The sequence below is a fragment of the Perna viridis genome, chromosome 13 (genome assembly GCF_037379345.1).
Source record: "Perna viridis isolate PV_CMFRI_1.1 ecotype Kerala chromosome 13, ASM3737934v1, whole genome shotgun sequence".
Taxonomy (NCBI): domain Eukaryota; kingdom Metazoa; phylum Mollusca; class Bivalvia; order Mytilida; family Mytilidae; genus Perna; species Perna viridis.
Window position 1 is genome coordinate 29,585,317 of NC_142457.1, and position 21,181 is coordinate 29,606,497.

Sequence of the window (21,181 nt, forward strand, 5' to 3'; positions counted from 1 at the left end):
CTGTCAAGAAAAGTAGTATCTAACTGATAATGACTGCTATGGTACGGACAATCAGGTTTTTTTTGTACAGTAGTGTACTAAAAGTATGTTAAAACCAAGTAACCGGAAAGTCACTGGTTCATTTAGAACAAAAACTTATTCATGGTGCAGATAAATGTTACAACATTTTTTGTCATCTTTAGTTTTCTCTCAAGTCAATCTTACCAAAAGATGTAAAAAGACAATTGTAATCTTTATAAACCTGGAGGCTAAGTGATTCTATTCAATCGATTGTTTAAACAGAAATTAATTATCCATTCAATGTTCAAATCGAGAAGGACTTATCCGTTCTGGTCTGCATCAGATGTGTGACAACAATTGCTCATGCATTTTGAATCTGTTCATATACTGTTTACTAGAGCGTATATATGAGCTAGCTAATGAAGACTTAAAGCGGTTATAGGTCTCTGCTCAAACAGAATGCCTCCGTTGGGCCTAGGTTGGCTGGCCGTTGGTTCGTGGCTTTTAGCTGGCGTTGGCAAGACGACGTTGTTCCAGTGAAGTATTCGGTAGTTATGGAAATATTTCTTCTTGATTTTTTTTAACCAAAATGGTTTCTGATTTACAATTATTAAACATGACATTTTGAAATCCTAAATACTTTCTTATCATAAAAAGGTTCTACGTTGGCTAAGCGTTGGCCCTACTATATTTAGATCAACCATTGTATTGTATGTTTCTCGTTCATAACTTGTTTTAGAAGCTATTTGTAGTTAAGAGTATTGGTAAATTTCAATTTTTTAATCAAAACCATAATTGCATAAAGCGTATGTAGTGTTCATATCACAACTCATACGTTATGCTAGAGCTTGCCGAAACTACGCATATTTTGTATCGCGCTAAAGTTCTAACAAATAGGCTTCTGGAACAGGCTTATGTTGCGACAAGATTAAAGTCATCACTGCAGAGGTTTAACGGTCGTTTTATGAACATCACTGTGCATCACTCTGCGCCTTGAAAACTGATTTTTTCAACGTGTCAAAGTTTTCCGTTTCTCTTTCGTCTACCCCGGACTTGAGCAACTCGGTTAAATGGTTAATTTTCTAAAACATCTGGCCTTCGGAAGAGAAACTAAGACATGTCTCATTCTCAAAACAATCTAGTTTTCGTTTTGTAAGAGCTGCTGGCATTCCTCCTATAGTAAGTTAAAATGTAGATACTTATTCCATCTAGTGTAAATCCAAACTTGTTAATAAATGTATGAGTAACTTTATGTTATTTATTTTCGCTTGTAAAATGCATTAAATAAAACAACAAAACATACAACCACGATTGAAACATAATGTTGAATTCACTGTTTGATTTTTTATTGCAAATATCATGCAATATCATTTACCAAAATATAATTATACTGACCATCTTGGGAAATTAAAAAAGTGGTATTGTTGTTTCCAGTTTGATAATCTTTGCATTAGAGATAACGGTAAACATATGCATCATATTGTGCTATTATTGCATTATGTATACAGCCGTCTTTATTATCGTTTTTATTTGCAATTATTTTGTGACAGTCTTTACCATGTACAATCAAGGATTTTTTACACTATCACTTAATAGGAAGAAGGCAAAACAACCAGGTATTTAATAACGTTGCTGTTCATTCGAAGTTTTAGGTCATTGCCTGTTACCTTTAGTTCCCTGAGCGAAATACTGTTCCATTTTGATTTCTATAATCATGTTTATTCGTTGCTTAAGACTAGAACAAATGGTAGCGGTATCATCTCATCTATTCCAGTTGTGAAGAGCGGAATGATAATGTAAGGACTTATTTTTAAAAGTTGTTTTACAAAATGGAAATGTTTGATTTTGATAATGATAAAAAGTCGATCTGCAGAGCTTGAACTAATATTACTACTGAATACTATACAAGTTATATGGAATTGTTGTTCCTCCTTCATCTTCATGCTTGAATTTTTTAAACTTGAAACAAAAGTTATTTCTATATTTTATTATCCACTTCAAAATAACATAAACAAAACACATTATTGTTTGCAAGTTAATACAATTTTGTAATTGGTTTCTTAATTTTTAAGGTTTCTACCACCATTGCTACAAAAGTTGTTTTGTTTACTTTTAAAAAGGGGACGTTGTACAAGGAGGCATGGTTAAAGCTAGTATATAAAGAATTCAATGATGTTGAAAAATAAAGGTCACGAGGCGTTTTAAACTTTTTCAGCAAGAATATATATTGCTATAGCGTACTCTTGGGCACAAACACACATAAGATTCAATACAACATTATGCCAAAGTCATTTTTGTATGGGTTTTAATATTGGCTAAAGGCTTGTCGAAGTATTATTGGCGTCGTCTTAAAAAAGTGGTTCTGTTTTACTTTTTACTGTCAATTGTTGATTGTCATTCCTGAATAACTGTACATTAGCCTCAATGACAGAAATTCAAATAATTTACAATATATGTTTATTTGAAGGATAAACAGAATATCCGTTTGTGCATTATTCATAACTGTTTACAGAATAATGAGTAATTCAATAAGTGACCACTGGATAGGCGGTTGTTAGATATTCTAAAAACAAAACATTACAATTTTCAAAAGATTCTAAACATAATAATATTCAGCTGCTTATTATGTTTCAGATTTGTTCACGTTTAATTTCCACAAAAACATACCAATCCTATTTCGATGATTTTTATTCGATGATTGATTTCTAATTTCAAAATTAAAATTTGTCAAAGGCCGTTAACATCTTATTTCAATTATTTAAATATAAAATATAAAAATAAAAATTACACATGAGCTAAAGCTTTGACCAAGTTTGTTTACATATTTATATACATATTGATTCTTGAACTAAGTCGTAGCTTAGCATAGCTTATATTTATGTTTTGAAAATATTTCAACAATCTAAACGAACAATAATTAATTAAGTTCAATACAAAACAATTCTAATAATATATTGCAATACGATGGAGTTCAAATATAGCAAAACTTATTTTTCAATGAAAACACCTTTTATAACACAATAGTAAAAATAAAAGTCAAAACAAATTAATCAACGAATGCTTTGAATACAAGGGTCAACTACCACAAAAATCATTATTAATCATGTGCCATCTTATCATTATTAATCATGTGCCATCTAATCATTATTAATCATGTGCCATGTAATCATTATTAATCACACTACATCTTTATGAAATAGTGCTTTTTATTGAATAGGGATACGTTTATTTATTTGTATCACACAAAACCAACCTAAGCTAAGAAAAGAATATCAAAATAGAAAGGGGGGTTTACATCACACCTGTGGATGTCGTTGGAAATGGTTCTACTCTGTTATTGAGGCGCCGTGAGCCTTCAATGATGTTGCCCCAATCATTGGCATTGTGATGTAAAGCTTTGTTTCGCCATTCCGTTAGGGTATTTCTCAAAAATTTTAGTTTGGTCTTATTTATATCAACCACTTGTTGAATGCTGCAATATTGGTCTTTGTATTTTTCCATGACTGTTCTATTTCTGTCGAGGTCTGCTCGAGTTTTGTCCGACTCGATATTGAATCTTTGTGCAAGTTCATCTGGACTTTCAGGTGACGTCAAAATATCTAATATTTTGGATTTTCTTTTCGAATCGCGGATTTTTTCGCTCTCAAAGATAGTCGTACTTGCTGATATATGAATGAGCGTGGAGAACCTATGGTACAACATGCCAATAAACTGTATAAAACGAAGAAGACCAAAAACCACGGAGAACAAAACTGCGATTGGTGTTATAAAGACCCGTCTATCAAGACACGTTAATTGAAATTTAAGTGCTTCAGCAAATTCATCTGTTTGAGTAAGGCTAAACATAGCCGTAACTAAAGCAGCATTAAGAAGGTAAACAAACATGGAAACTCGGTTGCGAAGACAAATTAGATCTTCTTGTATTTTTTCTTCCTTATTTTTATCTTTTTGTAGTGGTTTAAGATGATTTTTAATTAGTTCTTTCCAAAATTTTTTCTCTTTCCTTTGTATAGATTTCCAAGTGTGATCAATAGTCAACTGGTTTCCACGTTCCATTGTTTCTATCTGATTCCTTTCATCGTGATAATTATCGACTTCACTTGTGCAATTATCTGACCAAATAAAAATAACGTATTAGAAAAAGCATTACATACAGTCTTTGGTTTGAATTTTATTTTCTATAACGAAATTTAAATAACAAAGGTGAGGGAATGGTGACTTTCGCTGTTAAAATACACAACACAACACACTTGAAATTTGCAAAAGCCAGAATTGCAAATATAGTGCCGCTTTTTCGTCGACCTACCATGTCATATGAGTAACCACTGGATGCAGATTTGGATGTGAAAAACACTTTCTTACAATAGTTTTGAAGTAATTTATTTGTAAATAGTCTGATATTACAAAAGAAAGGTACAAGTATTGAATGTCTTTCGAAAAAATGTTTACGACCAAAATACATATAGCAGGGGATGGTATATGTAAAAAAACATATATTAAAGAGTAACCAAGAGAACCAAGGATATAGCAGTAATCAAAACAATGTAATCCAGGTACAAAGAGAAAAAAAGCAAACGAAATAAAAAAAAAAAAACACTAATATAAAAAAATGCATTCTTACCTGTATGATATTCCGTTTGTCCGACACACTGTACTTGGTTCATCATATTGTTGTAGAGAAAATCTTCCTTACTGTACGTATTTGTGGGACAAAATATGCAACTGCATGTATGGAAATTAAATGAAAAAGATGTTCTTGGAGACAAGAGAATTAAAAACCTTGTGTAGCCTAGTTTGACTGTGCTAAATGTGTTAGTTTGTTTTCTACGGTAAAACTTTTTTAAGATCATAGGTAATAAAGGAGTATTATTATTTGTGTATTTTAATTATGGATTTGATGTTGACTTGAACATATGGGTATGCCGATTCACCTCAAACTTCTTTTTCATTTGAACCTGTTTGTTTAAAATTGTGTGGTGATATCGCACTGTAAAAAGGAATAACATCAACTGTCAACTGAAATGCATTGATTTACACACTAATTTAACCACACCCTAGAAAGTTCCCTATCGTGCAGAAATATCCAGTTTCTTCCTTTTTAGGTTTAAACCGCTTAATGTCTGAATCTAATGGTTGTTGTTTTGTCTCCCTTGTTCCCCAGGAAACAACATGAAGATTACCAATGGAGTATAGAAACATTAACATAGACATGGCTGGGATAGCAAGGAAGTACAAAAGTCCAGGCGTCATGCATAGGATTTCCTTTAATTGAATGTAAAATAATATGAAAACAATATAAGTATTGATATACAGGAATTCCTGGCCACTGTGTGTGTGTTTAGTTTTCAATTTTTGTTTACTTTGATGTTGCTGGTGTATAAAGGATCAACTATTTCAAGGTTCTTGTGTATAATATTATATTGGAACCAAATGCAGCCTGCCCTGTGGGGTGAGTGTTTCTTCGTCGTTCATTGAAGACCCATAGGTGGTCTTGAGCTAACATGTCATCGCGGTAGGGTTTTTGTCTCTTTAAACCATATCCATTCTCGTAATGTAAGATGATACCAATTGTATTTTTCCATATATTTGATGAAAAAAAAAAGTATTTACTGCTGGTTTCATAATGCAGGCGTGTTCTTACGATAACAAAAATAGAAGAAGTTTTCTTTCAATTTCTATTCTTAGTTTGGGTATATCAAAATTAAAAAACAAACAAACAATAACAAAAACACATTATTTTGAGGGAAAAAAAGCGTTTTTTTATGGATTTTTGAACTGCCATTAATTCATAAGCCGGTTATCTGTTAATTTTGTACTGTTTCTACCTTAGGATGTAGTCAAGCTGTAATTACAAAAACACCAGAAACGAAGATGAGGAGCATTGTTGTCATGGAACAAAGGCCTTCTACCACGGCATTCCGGATTATTCCAATTATTACAACCATCATCACGATGACGTAAACCGAAGACAACACGGCTGCATACTGAAGCTAAATTAAATAGAGCGCTTACTAATGCGTAACGAATGTTGTTAATTGTATCAATAAGGCATAGCTTATATGGGAATTTGTGAATACGAAAATAAATTATTGATATTCTAGATTCCTTAACACTGAAAATTACGCAAAATTATTCATAGAAAACAGTAATTGTTTTTTTAAAGAACTATGACATAATGAATAAAAAGTACAAATGTACAAAAGGATAACTACGACATGGGGAACAAACCGATTCTCATGGTAAGGATGTAGACATCATACATGTAACGATACTCAAGTTGATGAAGACGCCCATAAAACTTCAATTGTGATGACTTGAATTTTGTAGCAATATAACCTTTTTTCCAGTAGCCCAATGCTACTATTCTTACAATGAATAAAACGTATGCATAGTTCAGGCTGTATGAATTATGATACGAACACTCCATACACAGGTGCTAAAAGAATGCTGCCACAGATATAAGAAAAAATGATGATTTTGAATATCAAATCATCATTTTTGGCGTATAGTTTCAGCAAAGAGGTTTGATTTCCACCGATCCCGGATCCTTGTATTGTTTAAAAACAACACGTAACCTATATTCCGGAAACTGAGATCAAATGATATTCGTCGGTGTATTCACTTCTTTTGTTTATTATAAACTTTGATAACAGCTTCGAATTCACTAAAGTAAATAAATTGACTCGCTAGTAGAGGAGCACTGATTGTTCCTATTTTAATTCCGATAGCCTGTTGAAAATCACCATCCCCACTCTGGAAAATATATTTTGCAACATTTTCGGTATATTTAGAGTATGCGTTGGAATTGTTTTGTTTAAAGTATGGAAAATATTTACCACGTACTGCATATTTATTGCTGGAAATTATTTCAGCGCAAGAGCAATATAAAGTGCTTTTAAGTCGGAATTTTAACTGAGATTTGGAATTGTATTTTCGATAACAGAGGCATTTGCGTAAGTAACATTTCCTCTATAACTTTAATTTATCAATATAACTTGTAAATATATACAATTACAAAATGTACATCTTTCAAGAACAAAATAGAAAATAAACTAGCAAACGTCTGCATGATTTTGCCTTCGCAAATATTTAATTTTTCTACGTAATAAAAAAATAAAAAAATCATTGTTCTTTATGCTATTCAATTGATGATCAAGCACGAGGGGGTTCCGAATGAGCTATCGAATTTTCTTCTTTTTTTTCAGGAATTTTCATCAATGCAATTTCAGGAGTAGGAAAAAGATACATTGAGAGTATCGAAAAAGGCTTGGGAATACATTTTGCAGATATATGAAGCTCCGTTTATATGGATTATTGTTAAAGTTTGAAGTCTAATACATGGACGAAAGATCATCGTCTTTTGTCGAATAATTGAAATAGGATAAAACGGATACACGTTTTTCAACTGTGTCTTCTTTGGAGGGTAAAGTGACAAAATAGGTCTTTTTAGTGCTAGTAATTTCTACACCTACTTCCAATAATAAACACTGATTGCAATAATGCTTGCATATTATTACATATTCAACGAGTTACAGATGCACTAACCTGTCTTTTGGTCGAAGTATACAAACTCATTAGAAGAAATATACCCACTGGAACTATGTTAAGAAAAAATGCCAACCATGCAGGGATGTTTGCAAACCCAACTATGATGGCACCGAGCAACAGCATGAATATTGTTCCAGGGGTAACAAGAGTGGACACAAACAGTAGAACCTGATATGCTATATAAGGAAAAGAAATATTCTCGTTGATTTTTGTAACTCTTCTCCAATCAATGATGAGATCGAATATATTTGCCATTGTTGACGGTGTCCATCTTCGCCTCTGATTGAAGAATTCATAAAACCCTTCTGGAGCGAACGTATAGGCATCTGATTCTGCACAGTATTCCACTTTCCATCCCTGCTTCAGTAAAAGCGTACATAGCCATCTATCTTCGCCTAAGAAAAACAAAAACAACATTATTCAACCCTAAATATGTTTAAATTATACTCATTTTGATACTCAGTTTATTGAAACAGCAGCAAAAGGTTAAAAATAGAAAGGTAATAGTGGACAACTCTATAGAAGCACACAATGATGCAAATATTTCATATTTTCCATTGTTATTTAGTCTACCAAAACCTATCATTTAACTCCCTTTTTTGAAATGTATTTACCAGGTAAAAATATTGAATTGATTCCTGTCCAATTTATCACATAGTGTTTGTTTTTGCCTCTTACATAATTATTTTAAAATTTTATTTTTAAGTGTATGTACAAAATCTATACTTAAATATATTACCTTGGTCGTACTGTACAAATTGCTGTGCTTCCTCGGCAACTGTTGTATATGTTTCCAATACCTTATGATTAAGTATTGCCGAACCACGAAACAAACTAAAGCATCCAGGACTACACATTACGCAGCCAATCACATGTTCGGTTGCTTTTTGTAGCCAATGACTAACGGCGTACTCAAAATTTTGATACCACACCATTGGACCTATACGTTTGTATTTATATACCATAAATGTTTTTTTATGAATATAACTTCAACATTATTATATTAATTTATCACGCTCACATTTTATCTTAGAATGGGATAATCATATATGGGAAAATGCAAACTTTTTTAGACAACCCTGGCTTTTTAAAGATAAATATACACTTTCTCGTTAAAATTACAATAAAACTGCAATGACAATACAAGCAAACCATTGGTTCGATATGCAAAGAACAAACAGAAATTAAAAACAAAAATTTGTGTACAGATATTTGTACCAATCATTTCTGTCAGTTAAACTTATATATTGTGGTACAAGAAAAGCTAAAGAAGCTCGTTCATCAACCGTTTTTAATGATTCTTTTGTTAAGTTTTATACTAAAATAAAATTACACGGAATAATTTTTTTATATATCTTCGGTCTATTTGAAATAACCTAAATGCCCGTGGTGCACACTTGAAAAGAATCTGCTGTGCAGGTTATATAGTGTGAATACTCAATTAATTAGACCGAAACAATAAAACAGTCATTCTTTAAATGTGTATGATGTATTCTTGAACTCGAACAACCAAATTTAACGTACAGTAAACGATACAACTGATATTTATTCTTCTGCTCTGCAAAAGGCCGCTTTACCCTATACAAAGACGATACATGGGGGCTGGAAATTGAAATAGAATGCCAAATATATGTGATTTTGAATTTCAGTTTGTATGTAAACTTATCTTTTTGTGGCAATAAATCAAGAACACCAGCCTTCAAAGTATGTATTTCACACTTGATCCGTTAGTGTTTAGGATGTGTTTTGTTTTTTGACGTTACAGTAGACCTAGGATATTGTACAATTAGTTTCTAGGACGGGCTTTTAAATACTTGTAATCATCAATTAATTTTACGATATTTTTATAGTTTATTTGACCGATATGAGGTGTCTGTCTGAAGGATGAAACAATATTTCTTTAACCATGTCAGTTGCATTTCAAATTTTACTGGAATTACAATCCCCGAACATTAAGCTAAACGGATTTTACTGTCCTGCAATGTGACGAGTAAAGCTATCAGAGATGAACATTCTCTACTGCTCCGAAGCACACGCCGTTCCCCTTTTTTGTTTGTGTAATTACTGCATGTATTTGATTTTTGTGTTTTTTTATATTGCTATCTTCATGTTTTGATTTATTTAATCATAATTAAAATGGGGGTAAGCATTTTTTTTATGGGGGGGGGGGGTAGTCAAATTGATAAAACCTTTTTAAACAAAATACTTATATACGACAACGATTTAAGCTTACCAGAGCCGATCGGATGAATTCTGCCACATGCCGCTCCAACAATGTTTGACTTCTTCATTCGTCTCATTAGACTTAGCACAGCTGCAGGTTGAAAGTCAACGTCTCCATCTAATGCCAGTAGGTATGTGTTTTCCGCTGCATCTTGAACACTTGCTTGCCCAACTTGTTTAATCAGTTTCCATTTTAAAATGTAATACATGTACATCACCTTGAATTGTAATAATAATTTCTTACTAAATTTTAAGAAATTGCGTGGAATGCATATTTCTTTTCTTTTCTTTCATGTGATTCCCCATAAAAATCAATAATGGGATTCAAAACATAAATTTTGCATTGAAAAAAAAACGAATTAATGATCTTTTTCATGAATTATAACATAAAATTACTAAATAATGCATTCCAAATTATGACTTGATTTGATGTTAGCGATATAATCATGTCAATCTCCTTAAGAAGGGGGTTTAGAGAGTTGTCAAACCTGGTTTAGACCGCCTATTTATAGTCAAGATCGTTACGGTGATTTTTACATTGATACGGCCATTTGTTCTACGGACTTTTCTTGTGACTATTCCTTTTGACTGTTGTCTAGATTTATTCAGTTAAGTAATTCTGTATTTACCCTGCATTGTAATAAAGATATCACAATTAAGTTTTGATCCGACATGCATATGTATCTTTCCTATATGAAGTGACTAGTTTACTGATTAAACAAGCATACAAAAAGTATGGATGTATCATTGTACAAGGGACAAACGTTTACCTGACTCCATCGCTTTTTATGACGTATTTTATCTTTGTCCTTCATGTGAAGAGTAAGGATATTTCCTCCTGGAAACTCCCAAGTAATCCTTGCACCATATGGGGTTCTCACTTTCTCTTTTTCGTTGACAATCATTCGTTTGTTATGAACAAGACTAGATTAAAATACAATAACCAATTTAATTAATTGGTATCAGTCATTTTTGGTGTCCTATGTTTTAATTTTTTTAATTAAAATATAAGAAGGCGATTTCAAATGTTGAAGTAAACATTTTATAATGACGTACAACAGGCTGTGTAATTGTAGCATTAAATCAAAGTGTTTTCACGCTTGCGATGCATTCAAAAATGTTTGAGAGGTGTTACACATAAATGCACATAAGACAGGGTAATCGAGGAAACCAATATTTTAGCGAAAATCAATAGAACACAACAGGCAAAAAACAGACAGGAAAAAGAGACTTACACAACAAAGAACATAAAAGAACACCCCCCCCCAAAAAAAAAAAGCGTACTATGTTTATGTTTCTATAACCACGAGGTAGAAGACTTAGTAAAGGAAAACTATGACATGTTGAACAAATAGGTTTTCATAGTGCAGATTGATACACTGTAACATTTCATGATGACGATCATACAACATAGGTAGCGATGACCAGTCTTGTAGCAACATTATCCTGTTCTATACGCTTTATTGTTAAATTATGGTGCGGTACAAAAAGTCTGCATAGTTACAGCAAGCTCAGAAAAACGAATGAATTGCGTTATGAAATCGCCATGCGCAGGTCCTAAAGGGACGTTTTCACAGATTAAAGGAAAGTTGACAATACGGAATGTCAAGCATCGCCTTTGTTGTATAGTTTGATCATTTGTTTTCTTTTCCCTCGATGTCTTAGTCAAGATTTGAGGCTGACTTCACGGTGAACGCAATATTCTTTATCTCAAATTCTTTGTGGTAGATGCGATGTATAAAATCCTCAAAACTAGGATTGTCTAACGATATTACGTCATCTATATATCGGAAACCGAGATCAAAGGATCTGGCTAAACAATGTTCCTACCTTTGAATACGATCAATTATGCAGTCAGCCTTATAAGAATGAAGGGAAACTTCAGCAAGAAGCGGAGCACAATATGCTCCTATTGGAACGTTTGTTGAAAATGCGCTCACCGCACTCAACAAATATGTTGTTGACAAAAAATACCAGTAATTTGAGAACATCTTCCTCGGTGTATTTGGAAGATGAATATGAATCGATTTTTTCTACAATTTATGAGGAATCTATACCAAGTGCTACGTACACCTCCCGAAACGTGTAACGTTCCCAATCCCACGCACACAAAGCGCACGATACACGAAAGCCACACGAAACACGTTGCACGAAGCATGATACACGAATGATCGTGACTGCCGGAAGTATTTATCTCAGTTATTGGTAAACTTGCAAAAAGAGACTAATAACAGATTATGGTATACAGGGTACGTCTATTCGCCGTATTTTGTTGATTGCTAACATCTTACACGTGATTTTTCATTAATATGTATTATGCTTAATAAACACCTTCGATATATACAATTTTTAAATGTCTGTATAAGTTTGAGATAAAATCACGTTCATTTTCGTAATACATCGTACATTTTGAAAACATTGTCATTGGTCTGGCGGTATTGAAATGTTGAAATTTCATAAAATTGAAATAAAATTCTAAAACAAATTAGTTGATAAAGTTTTTTACCATACACTCATATTGCTTTGAACATGAAATAAACAAAACTATGTTTACGTAAAAAGTGTCCATATTTGTAGAATTTGGATCATTGTGAACATATTTTCCTAGTTCCAGGAGAATGGAAATATCACAATTTCAGAAAGTATTGAACAAATACTCTATTGAGACGTAATTAAGCTATTTTAGCTAATGCGAAACCATCTTATTTGTCTAAAAGAGATAATATTGTTAATATGAAAAATGTTCATTTTATAATATATGGCACATTGCGAAAACATTCTCATTGGTCTGGGAGTAAGAAAATATTAACACTTTATAAAATTGGGGTAAAATATACTCAATTTTTTTATGATTTATGCCATACCGTGTAATTGCTTTGAATATGGAAAGAAAATAATTTTTACATGACAAAAATCCGTTTTTGTTGTGAATGGATCATTTGGAACACATTTTCCTTGTTCAAGGAGAATAAAAATACCAAAATGTCATAACGTATTGGTGAAAAGAATTCTATTTTGAAATAAATCAACCATTTTAAACAATGTGATACCATCTTATTGGTCTAACAAAAAGATATTTCATTGTTGACATGAAACAGGTTCATTTTCATTATACATGGCACATTATGAAAACAGTTTCACTGGTCTGGGAGTACGAAAATATCGAAAGTTTATAAAATTGCGGTAAATTATATTCAATTTGTAGATAAAACAAGTATTTGTTGACTTATGCGATACCATCTAATTGCTCTGAATATGAAATGAAATTAATTTTCATGTAAATAATGTCCATATTTGCTGTATATGGATCATTGGGAACAAATTTTCTTTGGTCAGGGAGAGTAAAAATACCAAATTTCATAAAGTATTGGTAAATATACTTTATTTTGAATAGTTATTTTAACTGATTCAATACCATCTTATTTGTATAAAATTGAAACATTGCATTGTTGATATGAAAAAGGTCCATTTGTATTATACATAGTATATTGTAAAAACATTTTCACTGAACTTGGAATGCAAACATATTGAAATTTCATAAAATTAAGGTAAAATATACTCAATGTTTATTCTCAAACGACAAACAAAAAAGCATTACAGTTAGGGAGGTCCTTATGTTGGCATTATTCATTATATGTACATATAATGTCTAATTGTTTGAAACCAAATAGTTCCTACATGTATTGATTCCCGGTTTTATTGTCAATGTAAAGGGAACACTGTTTTTTGACAAAAGCACAACGGTATTCCGTAAAATTGATCTACCACAAGAGCTTTATTTATCATCCAATCAGAATACAGAACCGTTGCACGATACACGAAGAACGAAGCACGAAATGCGCACAGGAAAGGCACACGCACACGAATTTACAGGCTGCACTTTACATGATCCCACGAGTTATGCAAACGAAGCACACGAAGCACGCTAAAATGGAAATGTTACACGTTTTAGGAGGTGCAAGAACGATGTATTATGATTCACGACTTTAACTGAGTACGAGAAATAGACGTATAAAGAGTTGAAAAATTATATGTTTTAATGCTATTGTATTCAAATAATAATCTTGAATATAGAGTTTCTAATGGATTTTAGGAATCCAGTACATAGACGGTAGATCACAATCGTTTGTAATAAAAGAGCTTGAACGGATATATTTTATTACTGCTATGATGGGTAAATATCTACATATTGCTTACACTGTCTTGATGATACGAACATTGCATGTACATGCTTTTAATGAATTAGTACCTGCCGGCCTTTTTGACAGCATGAATGAAGGTATTGACGTAGGCATTCACTGCTGGATAATTTTCACCGGGTCTTATTGGTTCAAACGCGTCGTCGAAGAAAACATGTGCTTAAAAATACATTACAAGTAAACAATACATGCTGACTTGTACAAATCTAAATCTAACTATTAATATATCATTGTGGCCATTCTTTTAAATCTTTTGATAATGTTTTAGACGAAATACATTTTCGAGAAATTCTAAAGTTAAATTTAAATATAATTTCTGAATTTCTGTCAATTTCATAACGTTTGCATCACTTTTTACAGAGACTATAAAAACAATTTTCCCCAATCAATTCTATGGCAGGAAATGTTAAATAGAAATTATGTAGTTCACGTACAATGAAATAATTGAAACAATATTTCTTTTCAACTGGCAATTGTTATATTTTCAAGTATTATAGGTTCAACATATTTCAATTTAGCTAAAGCATTGAGGTCATGAAAATATAAAAGCCGTTTAAACATATATTTCCATGTATATTTTTTTTTAATATTTACAATCTCTGATGTTCTTTATTTATTATCACCTCTATCACGTTTAGAAAAACAGATTTGGCCATTCTACAGCATAATTATTTACAAAAAAAGTTAAATGTTACAAAGTTTGTGTTACTGAAATTGTCTTCACTTTGATAACAAACTGATTTACAAAAGTCAAATCTTTATTTTTATTATTTCTGTGATTCCAAAATGCTTGTTTGTAGATATCTGTTACTGAAGTTTTTGTGAAGGTCACACTTACAGTTTCGACTTTTGCCGTAACAACAGTAGTAAATGGGTCGAGATCCAAAAAGGCTATGTAAATAATTATCCTTATTTAGGTAGCGCTTTATCACAGTTTGTAAGGAAAGGAGCTCAAATGTTTAATGAGATATATGACGCAGAATGTAGTTCAAAGTTTATATCAGTTTTACTTTAATAGAGAAACTAAGCGCTGTAATTCATTTAATAAATCTGCTTGATTTTTTTGTGTTTAATTAAAAAGTTATACAACACGCATTTATAAACCAGATGTATATTACCATGCGCATAATTTTAATACAAGCATTTTTTTTTAAATTACCTTCAAAATTAAATGTGTCAATATCTTGTTTTTCATCCTCAGATTTGGCATATTCAGCTTTCAGTGTGTTTTTGTACTGCTGCATATCTAATCTTAAATTTACAGAGATGTAATTTAACCAACCAATGAAATATACACAATCGTTGTTTTGTCATCTTTAATGAAATGATATATTTTGATCTCGATCTTCATCATATGTTTTTGGTTTTGAATCAAAACATAAATGGGACAAATATCGGACTGAAGTTTACATATTTAATTTATTTCAAGTTCATCTTTTTTTAAAATTTATGAAAATCCTGCAATATACAGTGCTATTCTTTGATAAATCAAAGATGATTCAGATAAGGACAGCAAAAGTCAATATCTAAGACGTTCCTTATTGAAATGCTTTCATTCTTAATTTTAATAATGCATTTAAAAAAGCCCTGAAACTTTGTACCCAGCCTCTTTGTATGATAGCTTGCACTGGTGCACTGGACTTGATATTTTGAGTTGAGAATATGTTCCAATAAAAATCTGTTTATATAAAAATATTATTCAAAATTTTGATGCTTAAACTTGTGTTGTTTGTAAATGTTGTAGTAACATGCTAATTAAGGAAGGACACATGCAAAAGTATTTCAGGACATAATAATTGCAATCTTAATATCATGAATAAAATATCATTGACAACTAATATCCTTGATTTTGACTTTGATGGAACCTTAATGATCAATTACAATCATTCTGTCTTCTTACCTGAATAAAGATTTTAGAAGTTGTGTCATCTCATTAGCAGTTTCATGCCACATAGTAGCACACGCGTATATAGTCAACTGTTTCCTTTCACTCGTCTGATTTCTGTCATGATTGTTCGCTTCGGATGTCTATAACGCAATGTAGACTTGTAGTTATTACTAAAGGCTATATTGAATTAAACACGTTATTTCTCACATGATTGCATGGGATTTCTTTGAAATAAAACGAATACTAAAACATATGAATTCAATTTCCATTTCATGAAAAATGCAAGAAAACGCTTTAAGAAGTCATATTATTTACCTCAGTATTTGACATGTCATAAGATCTATCAAAACGTCTTCTATTTTGTAGAAGGGACAGATCCAAGAAGACTCCACAGTAAAATGGGCTAACAAAAATCCTGAAACCATAGAAAGTGTCTTAATACATTTCTTAACGATTATTTTTGCTTATGAATTTTCCTTGATCATTATTCTCCACTTATTCGAAGAGTTACATCCTACTTTAAATTGAAACCCTTCTTTCCATTTACGTTTAAGTTAACAGTTAAGTTCTAGACATTTGATATATATTTAGATTCCTATTAATTTTTGAATCAGTTTATCATCAAGGCTTTCGATCTTATTTCTATAGTTGCAGTGATTTTTTTTTTTTTTTTGCTTATGTGTGATTAAGTCTTTTGCCGTAATTCTAAGCTTATAAAAATGCTCACCTCGCTGTTTCGCTGTGTCTATACCCATTGGATCTCCAAACATGTCTCGTTATTAAGAAGACTGATACAAAGAAAGCAAAGAATGAACCAAAAAAAATCCTGTTTTTTTCAACAATATAGCTACCATCTTTTATACACCAATCATGAAACATGAGGTCGCATGACTTAAACTTTAAGAGAGACGGATAGTACATGAGACCAAGTAGTGTTCCTGTTATAGAAAAAGGGAGGACTAACATTGGTAAACCAAATCCAAAACGTTGACAAAAAATAACACAAACACTTTTAGAAGCCTTGTAGCATAGGTAACTGCATAAAATGTTACAAACGGCCAGTAGAAAAGGTGTTAAATGATTGCAAAGTTCATTCCTTCCAAGAAATATGTTTTCATTGAAAGAAGAAATTAAAGACGTACCGTCGTTGAAAAGAGCAAACAGACCCTCAACATTATCGGAGGATCTGATCGAAAATGTAAAAATCACCCCTATGAAAGTAATCAATATCTTCCATAAACTCGCCAGACATGTGACTTTAGTTCGACCTTTTTGAAGATCACGTTTAAGCTCACTGAAAAATAAAATTCCACCGCTTTTGATTGAAACATAATTTTCCCAGTATTTAATTGATATCAAAACGGCACCAATAAGAAACACTAAAGCATTCAAACCATTCAGTGTTATTGCAACTAGAACCATACCAAGAAATTGAAGTAAAAATCCAACGGCCGGACAAATTATTGAAAACAATGAAGCTCCGTTACAAGACAATGAAATGGTCTCATCGTTATTCAGAGCCTTGTCTATCAAGTCAAAAATAGGTGGTGAACCGAGAACTGCCATATAAGCTACAGAAGCAGATACAGGGTCCATTGTCGGTAAGACAACAAAAGTCAGCAATAAAAGTCCAACTGTATGAAGGGTTTCAATAACAATCACCTACAAGAAAACAAATTAATGAAAAAGAAACACGGAGATTATACGATTGATAAATATCTTCCAATGCAAAGAAATGTTAAAAAATGTTTTACTCATTTAGTGGTGTTTAGTGGTGGAAGTTTGAAAAAAACGCATGGATAAATTTCTTATGGCTGAATGATGCCTTTAAATGTTAAGAGAGATAATTCATTGTTTTGCAATAAAAACAAAATCAGAACTTAAAAATAAAAAGTTGATTTACTTTCTGGAAAATGGAACACCTCTTTTGTTAACAATAACTTATAATAAGTTTTATCAGTTTGCTTCCCCGATATTCAACACGACGTATTGCTCATTTACATTTGTTGCTTTGTACGTATATTATTGTGGTTCTTTATTTGTGTGTGACTGTTTTCCATGTTTAGTCTTTGTACCTGGATTGCATTCTTTTGATTTCCGCTAGACTCTTGGTTCCCTTGATTACTCATTCATACCTCCTTGTTTTCCTTGTACAAATAACTTACCGATAGAAGGACTTTGCACTTCAATTTAGTGTTCGATTTGAATATCACTCGGAACAAAGTTGATAAAAACGTGAGAACGTAAGGCGCAATTATCACGAAAAAGGTTGCCCATACCCACGTTATATCTATTGACGAAGTTTCAATGTCACTAGGACATGTTGTCCATCCTGTAGAGTTGTCTGACAGCATAACGTTGACCGGTACACATGTTGAGCAGTTATTAACCAGTAACCCACCAAGGTGGTTGTTGGAATTATCGGACTCTTTTGGTGGTTGGATATGCCAAATCAATATATGGAATGACACTCTGGCCAACCAACCACTTCCAAGCACAATGATAAACAAGAATAGCGCAAAGAATATTTTTAAAACCTTTTCAGCTGGTGGCAAAATAGATTCTTTCAGTACCTCTTTTTCCATCTCTGTATCAACATCATTACTAGTTCTTCATTAAGAAAACAGTGTTTTGCTTAATGTAGTATTGCCAAATTTAATTAATAAACCCAGGCAAAAAGTGTTCAAGTAGTCCACGTGAATCGAACTTCATCGAAAATTAAAGCAAACTTTACAACACTTTACAATTGGAATACACATTATATAAAATTCATATGACGATTTCACATAGAAATAACATAAAGGCTCAATTCACGTAGATTTCACCACTTGATTGATTGCTTACCCATTGATTGGTAACTTTGTTTTATGACATGTTTTGTCGGAATTCATAAATATCATAAATGCAATTTACAAGGCCTATCGTACTGATGTTCAAGACATTTGATCTAATTGATGCTGACATGTTTGTCTTTAGAACAAATAATAAAATTATCATTAGAGATAAAAACTTGCAACAATCCACAGTATGACATTTTTACATTTCATAACTAATGTTACCTTCCATTTGTGTCTTGATCGAAATACAATGACCTTCACTATCAATCTGATATACATATCTTTTAGATAACTTTTTGTTTCCGAACACAGGTAATATCACTTTTAAAAAATGATTTCAAGAGTGGTTTAATGTTTGCTTGTTACATTTGATATAAAGTGTGTTCGTCTTGTTTTACTTCATTATGTTTTTATATTCGGAACAAAAATATTTCATTGATAGCTAGTTTTTTTAATTGTGTTTTGATAATAGCTTTGCGCCAGGGAAATGTCATTAAAAAGAAATTAAGGAAGCCAAGATAGAGCAGACACACTCAGCACAGAACGAAAAATAACCGAAATCAAACACACAAAGAAGCAAAAGAAAATAGCATCCATGGCTTCTTTTCTTCATAAACGCCCGTCGATCGAGGTATCTAAGATATTTTGCAATAGGTTAAAGAGAATTTGACAAAACGTAATGACAAGTCATCACAGTTGATGTCCAGTTTTGTTATGAATTTTCATTTTTCTCCGATCTCTAAGTGTAGGTCAAGATATGAGACTGACTTCATAGTATCTGTACTGTATTTTATCTCAAGATTTTTGGGGTAGAAGCAATATATTAGAAATAAAACTCCAAAAAATTCAACCTATTTCTTATTAAGTTTAAAGATGAAACAGAATCTTCGTAGAACACATGTAGAATGAACGGTATTACATTTGTGATAAGTCATTCAATTACCCAAATTATAAACATCATAAGTCTTTTTTGTTAATAACAATTTGAATACCAATAAAAACAAACGTCACTTATCTTCAAACATTGCATGCACCATTATGCAGTTTCTAATTGTCTCAATTGTATATGTCTACAAATCAAAATCATGGCCTACTTAGACTTAGAATATTGATTTTTGCAATATCATCACAAGTACTAAAGTAGGTATGATTGGAAGAAATTAAAATAATTTTCTCAGATCAGACTTACCCTGTATCCGACATGATGCTTTAATCGTTCAGTACTTTAAAAGCACTGTATTGAACACTTTAATGAGTTACTTCTATAACGACATCGCTAATATTTGTTTTAGCAATCGCAAGATAATAAATCTATGTGACGTTATATAATTTCCGTTGAATTGAATAGCTAAGATATGCAATGTATCTATCTTTTTGTATTGCTTTGCAATGATTTAATGATAAACACCGCTTTTACTGTACAAAATGTATTCAGAATATTTTTAAATAACGATAGCACTAAGGAACATGCATGCATGCATTGTGTATTCAGTGGATATTTAATCATACAGTACTAATAAAGTACAGTACAAATAAAACCATATCAAACTATTCATTACTTATTTTTTTTTCTTTATGAAGGAAAATTTAATGCACGTAAGAACCGTATGCAGACGAGGTAGTGACACGAAAGATACAGATATGATTATACTATTAGACAGGATGTCACAGACACAACGTAAATGACAAAAACGAGATGAAACTGTGTAATGCAGAAGAATAAGCAAACCAGAGGCTCGCAGGAGCCCGAGTCGCTCAGCTTATTCAAATGTTGCTTTTCAAGGGCAATAACCCTAACAAGGAGTAACCTGACAATTCTAAGTCAAAAAGATTTCGGTAAAACTTATCATAATAACTTTTTATCAATTGAAAGTTTCTTTCTATCTATTATAGTTTTCAAGATATTGGCTGAACTGCTAAAAACAATTTCCCCTCTCAAAGTCAATTACTCTAACAAGGAGTATTTGATCCCCGCAGTTTATATGCCTTATCATAAGGATCATTTCAGCAATTAAAAAGGATTTGCCTAAACCTGTCAGGGCGCTGTGTTTAATTTTTAATAACAGTTGTCATCAGTTCTATGCAGAAAACTCTAAGAAATATTCAAACTAAGTTTGGTTTTAATTGGTCTGGTAGTTTAGAAGAAAAGATTATGTAAAGAAACTTACAGCATATACCGCCCCATTGTCTATTCTCTTTTGACCTCATACCTATCCTATCAAATATGCACTTTTTGAAAGGGAATTCCCTATCTCTATTCCCACACAGAATGGACAATTTCCCATTGCATCCATCGTCTCAATTGCAATAGAGAATCATCTATCCCCCTACATAATCTCCTATACACTTATTTTTGTCTCCCCTATTATCATTATTATCATTCCTATAGATTATGCGCAATCCTCCACAAAAAAATTAACTCCATTCCCATAGATCGTTCCCAATTCCCACAAAAAATTTCTCTCCCCATTCCTATAGATTTCTGC

General features: G+C 32.0%; 1 protein-coding gene across 1 annotated transcript; it reads right to left on the reverse strand.

Annotated features, from left to right (window-relative positions):
• Positions 1-1,984: 1,984 nt before the first annotated feature.
• LOC148600265 (chitin synthase chs-2-like) lies at positions 1,985-19,993 on the reverse strand. Its single transcript, XM_088557672.1, is given in 15 exon segments — positions 1,985-4,112; positions 4,622-4,722; positions 5,054-5,262; positions 5,826-5,990; positions 7,546-7,943; positions 8,288-8,488; positions 9,782-9,989; positions 10,542-10,695; positions 14,021-14,129; positions 15,130-15,221; positions 15,871-15,998; positions 16,174-16,273; positions 16,586-17,520; positions 18,024-18,468; positions 19,885-19,993. Coding segments are annotated over 15 exon segments (4,080 nt in total). The 5' UTR covers positions 19,899-19,993; the 3' UTR covers positions 1,985-3,291.
• Between the last annotated feature and the right edge of the window lie 1,188 nt (positions 19,994-21,181).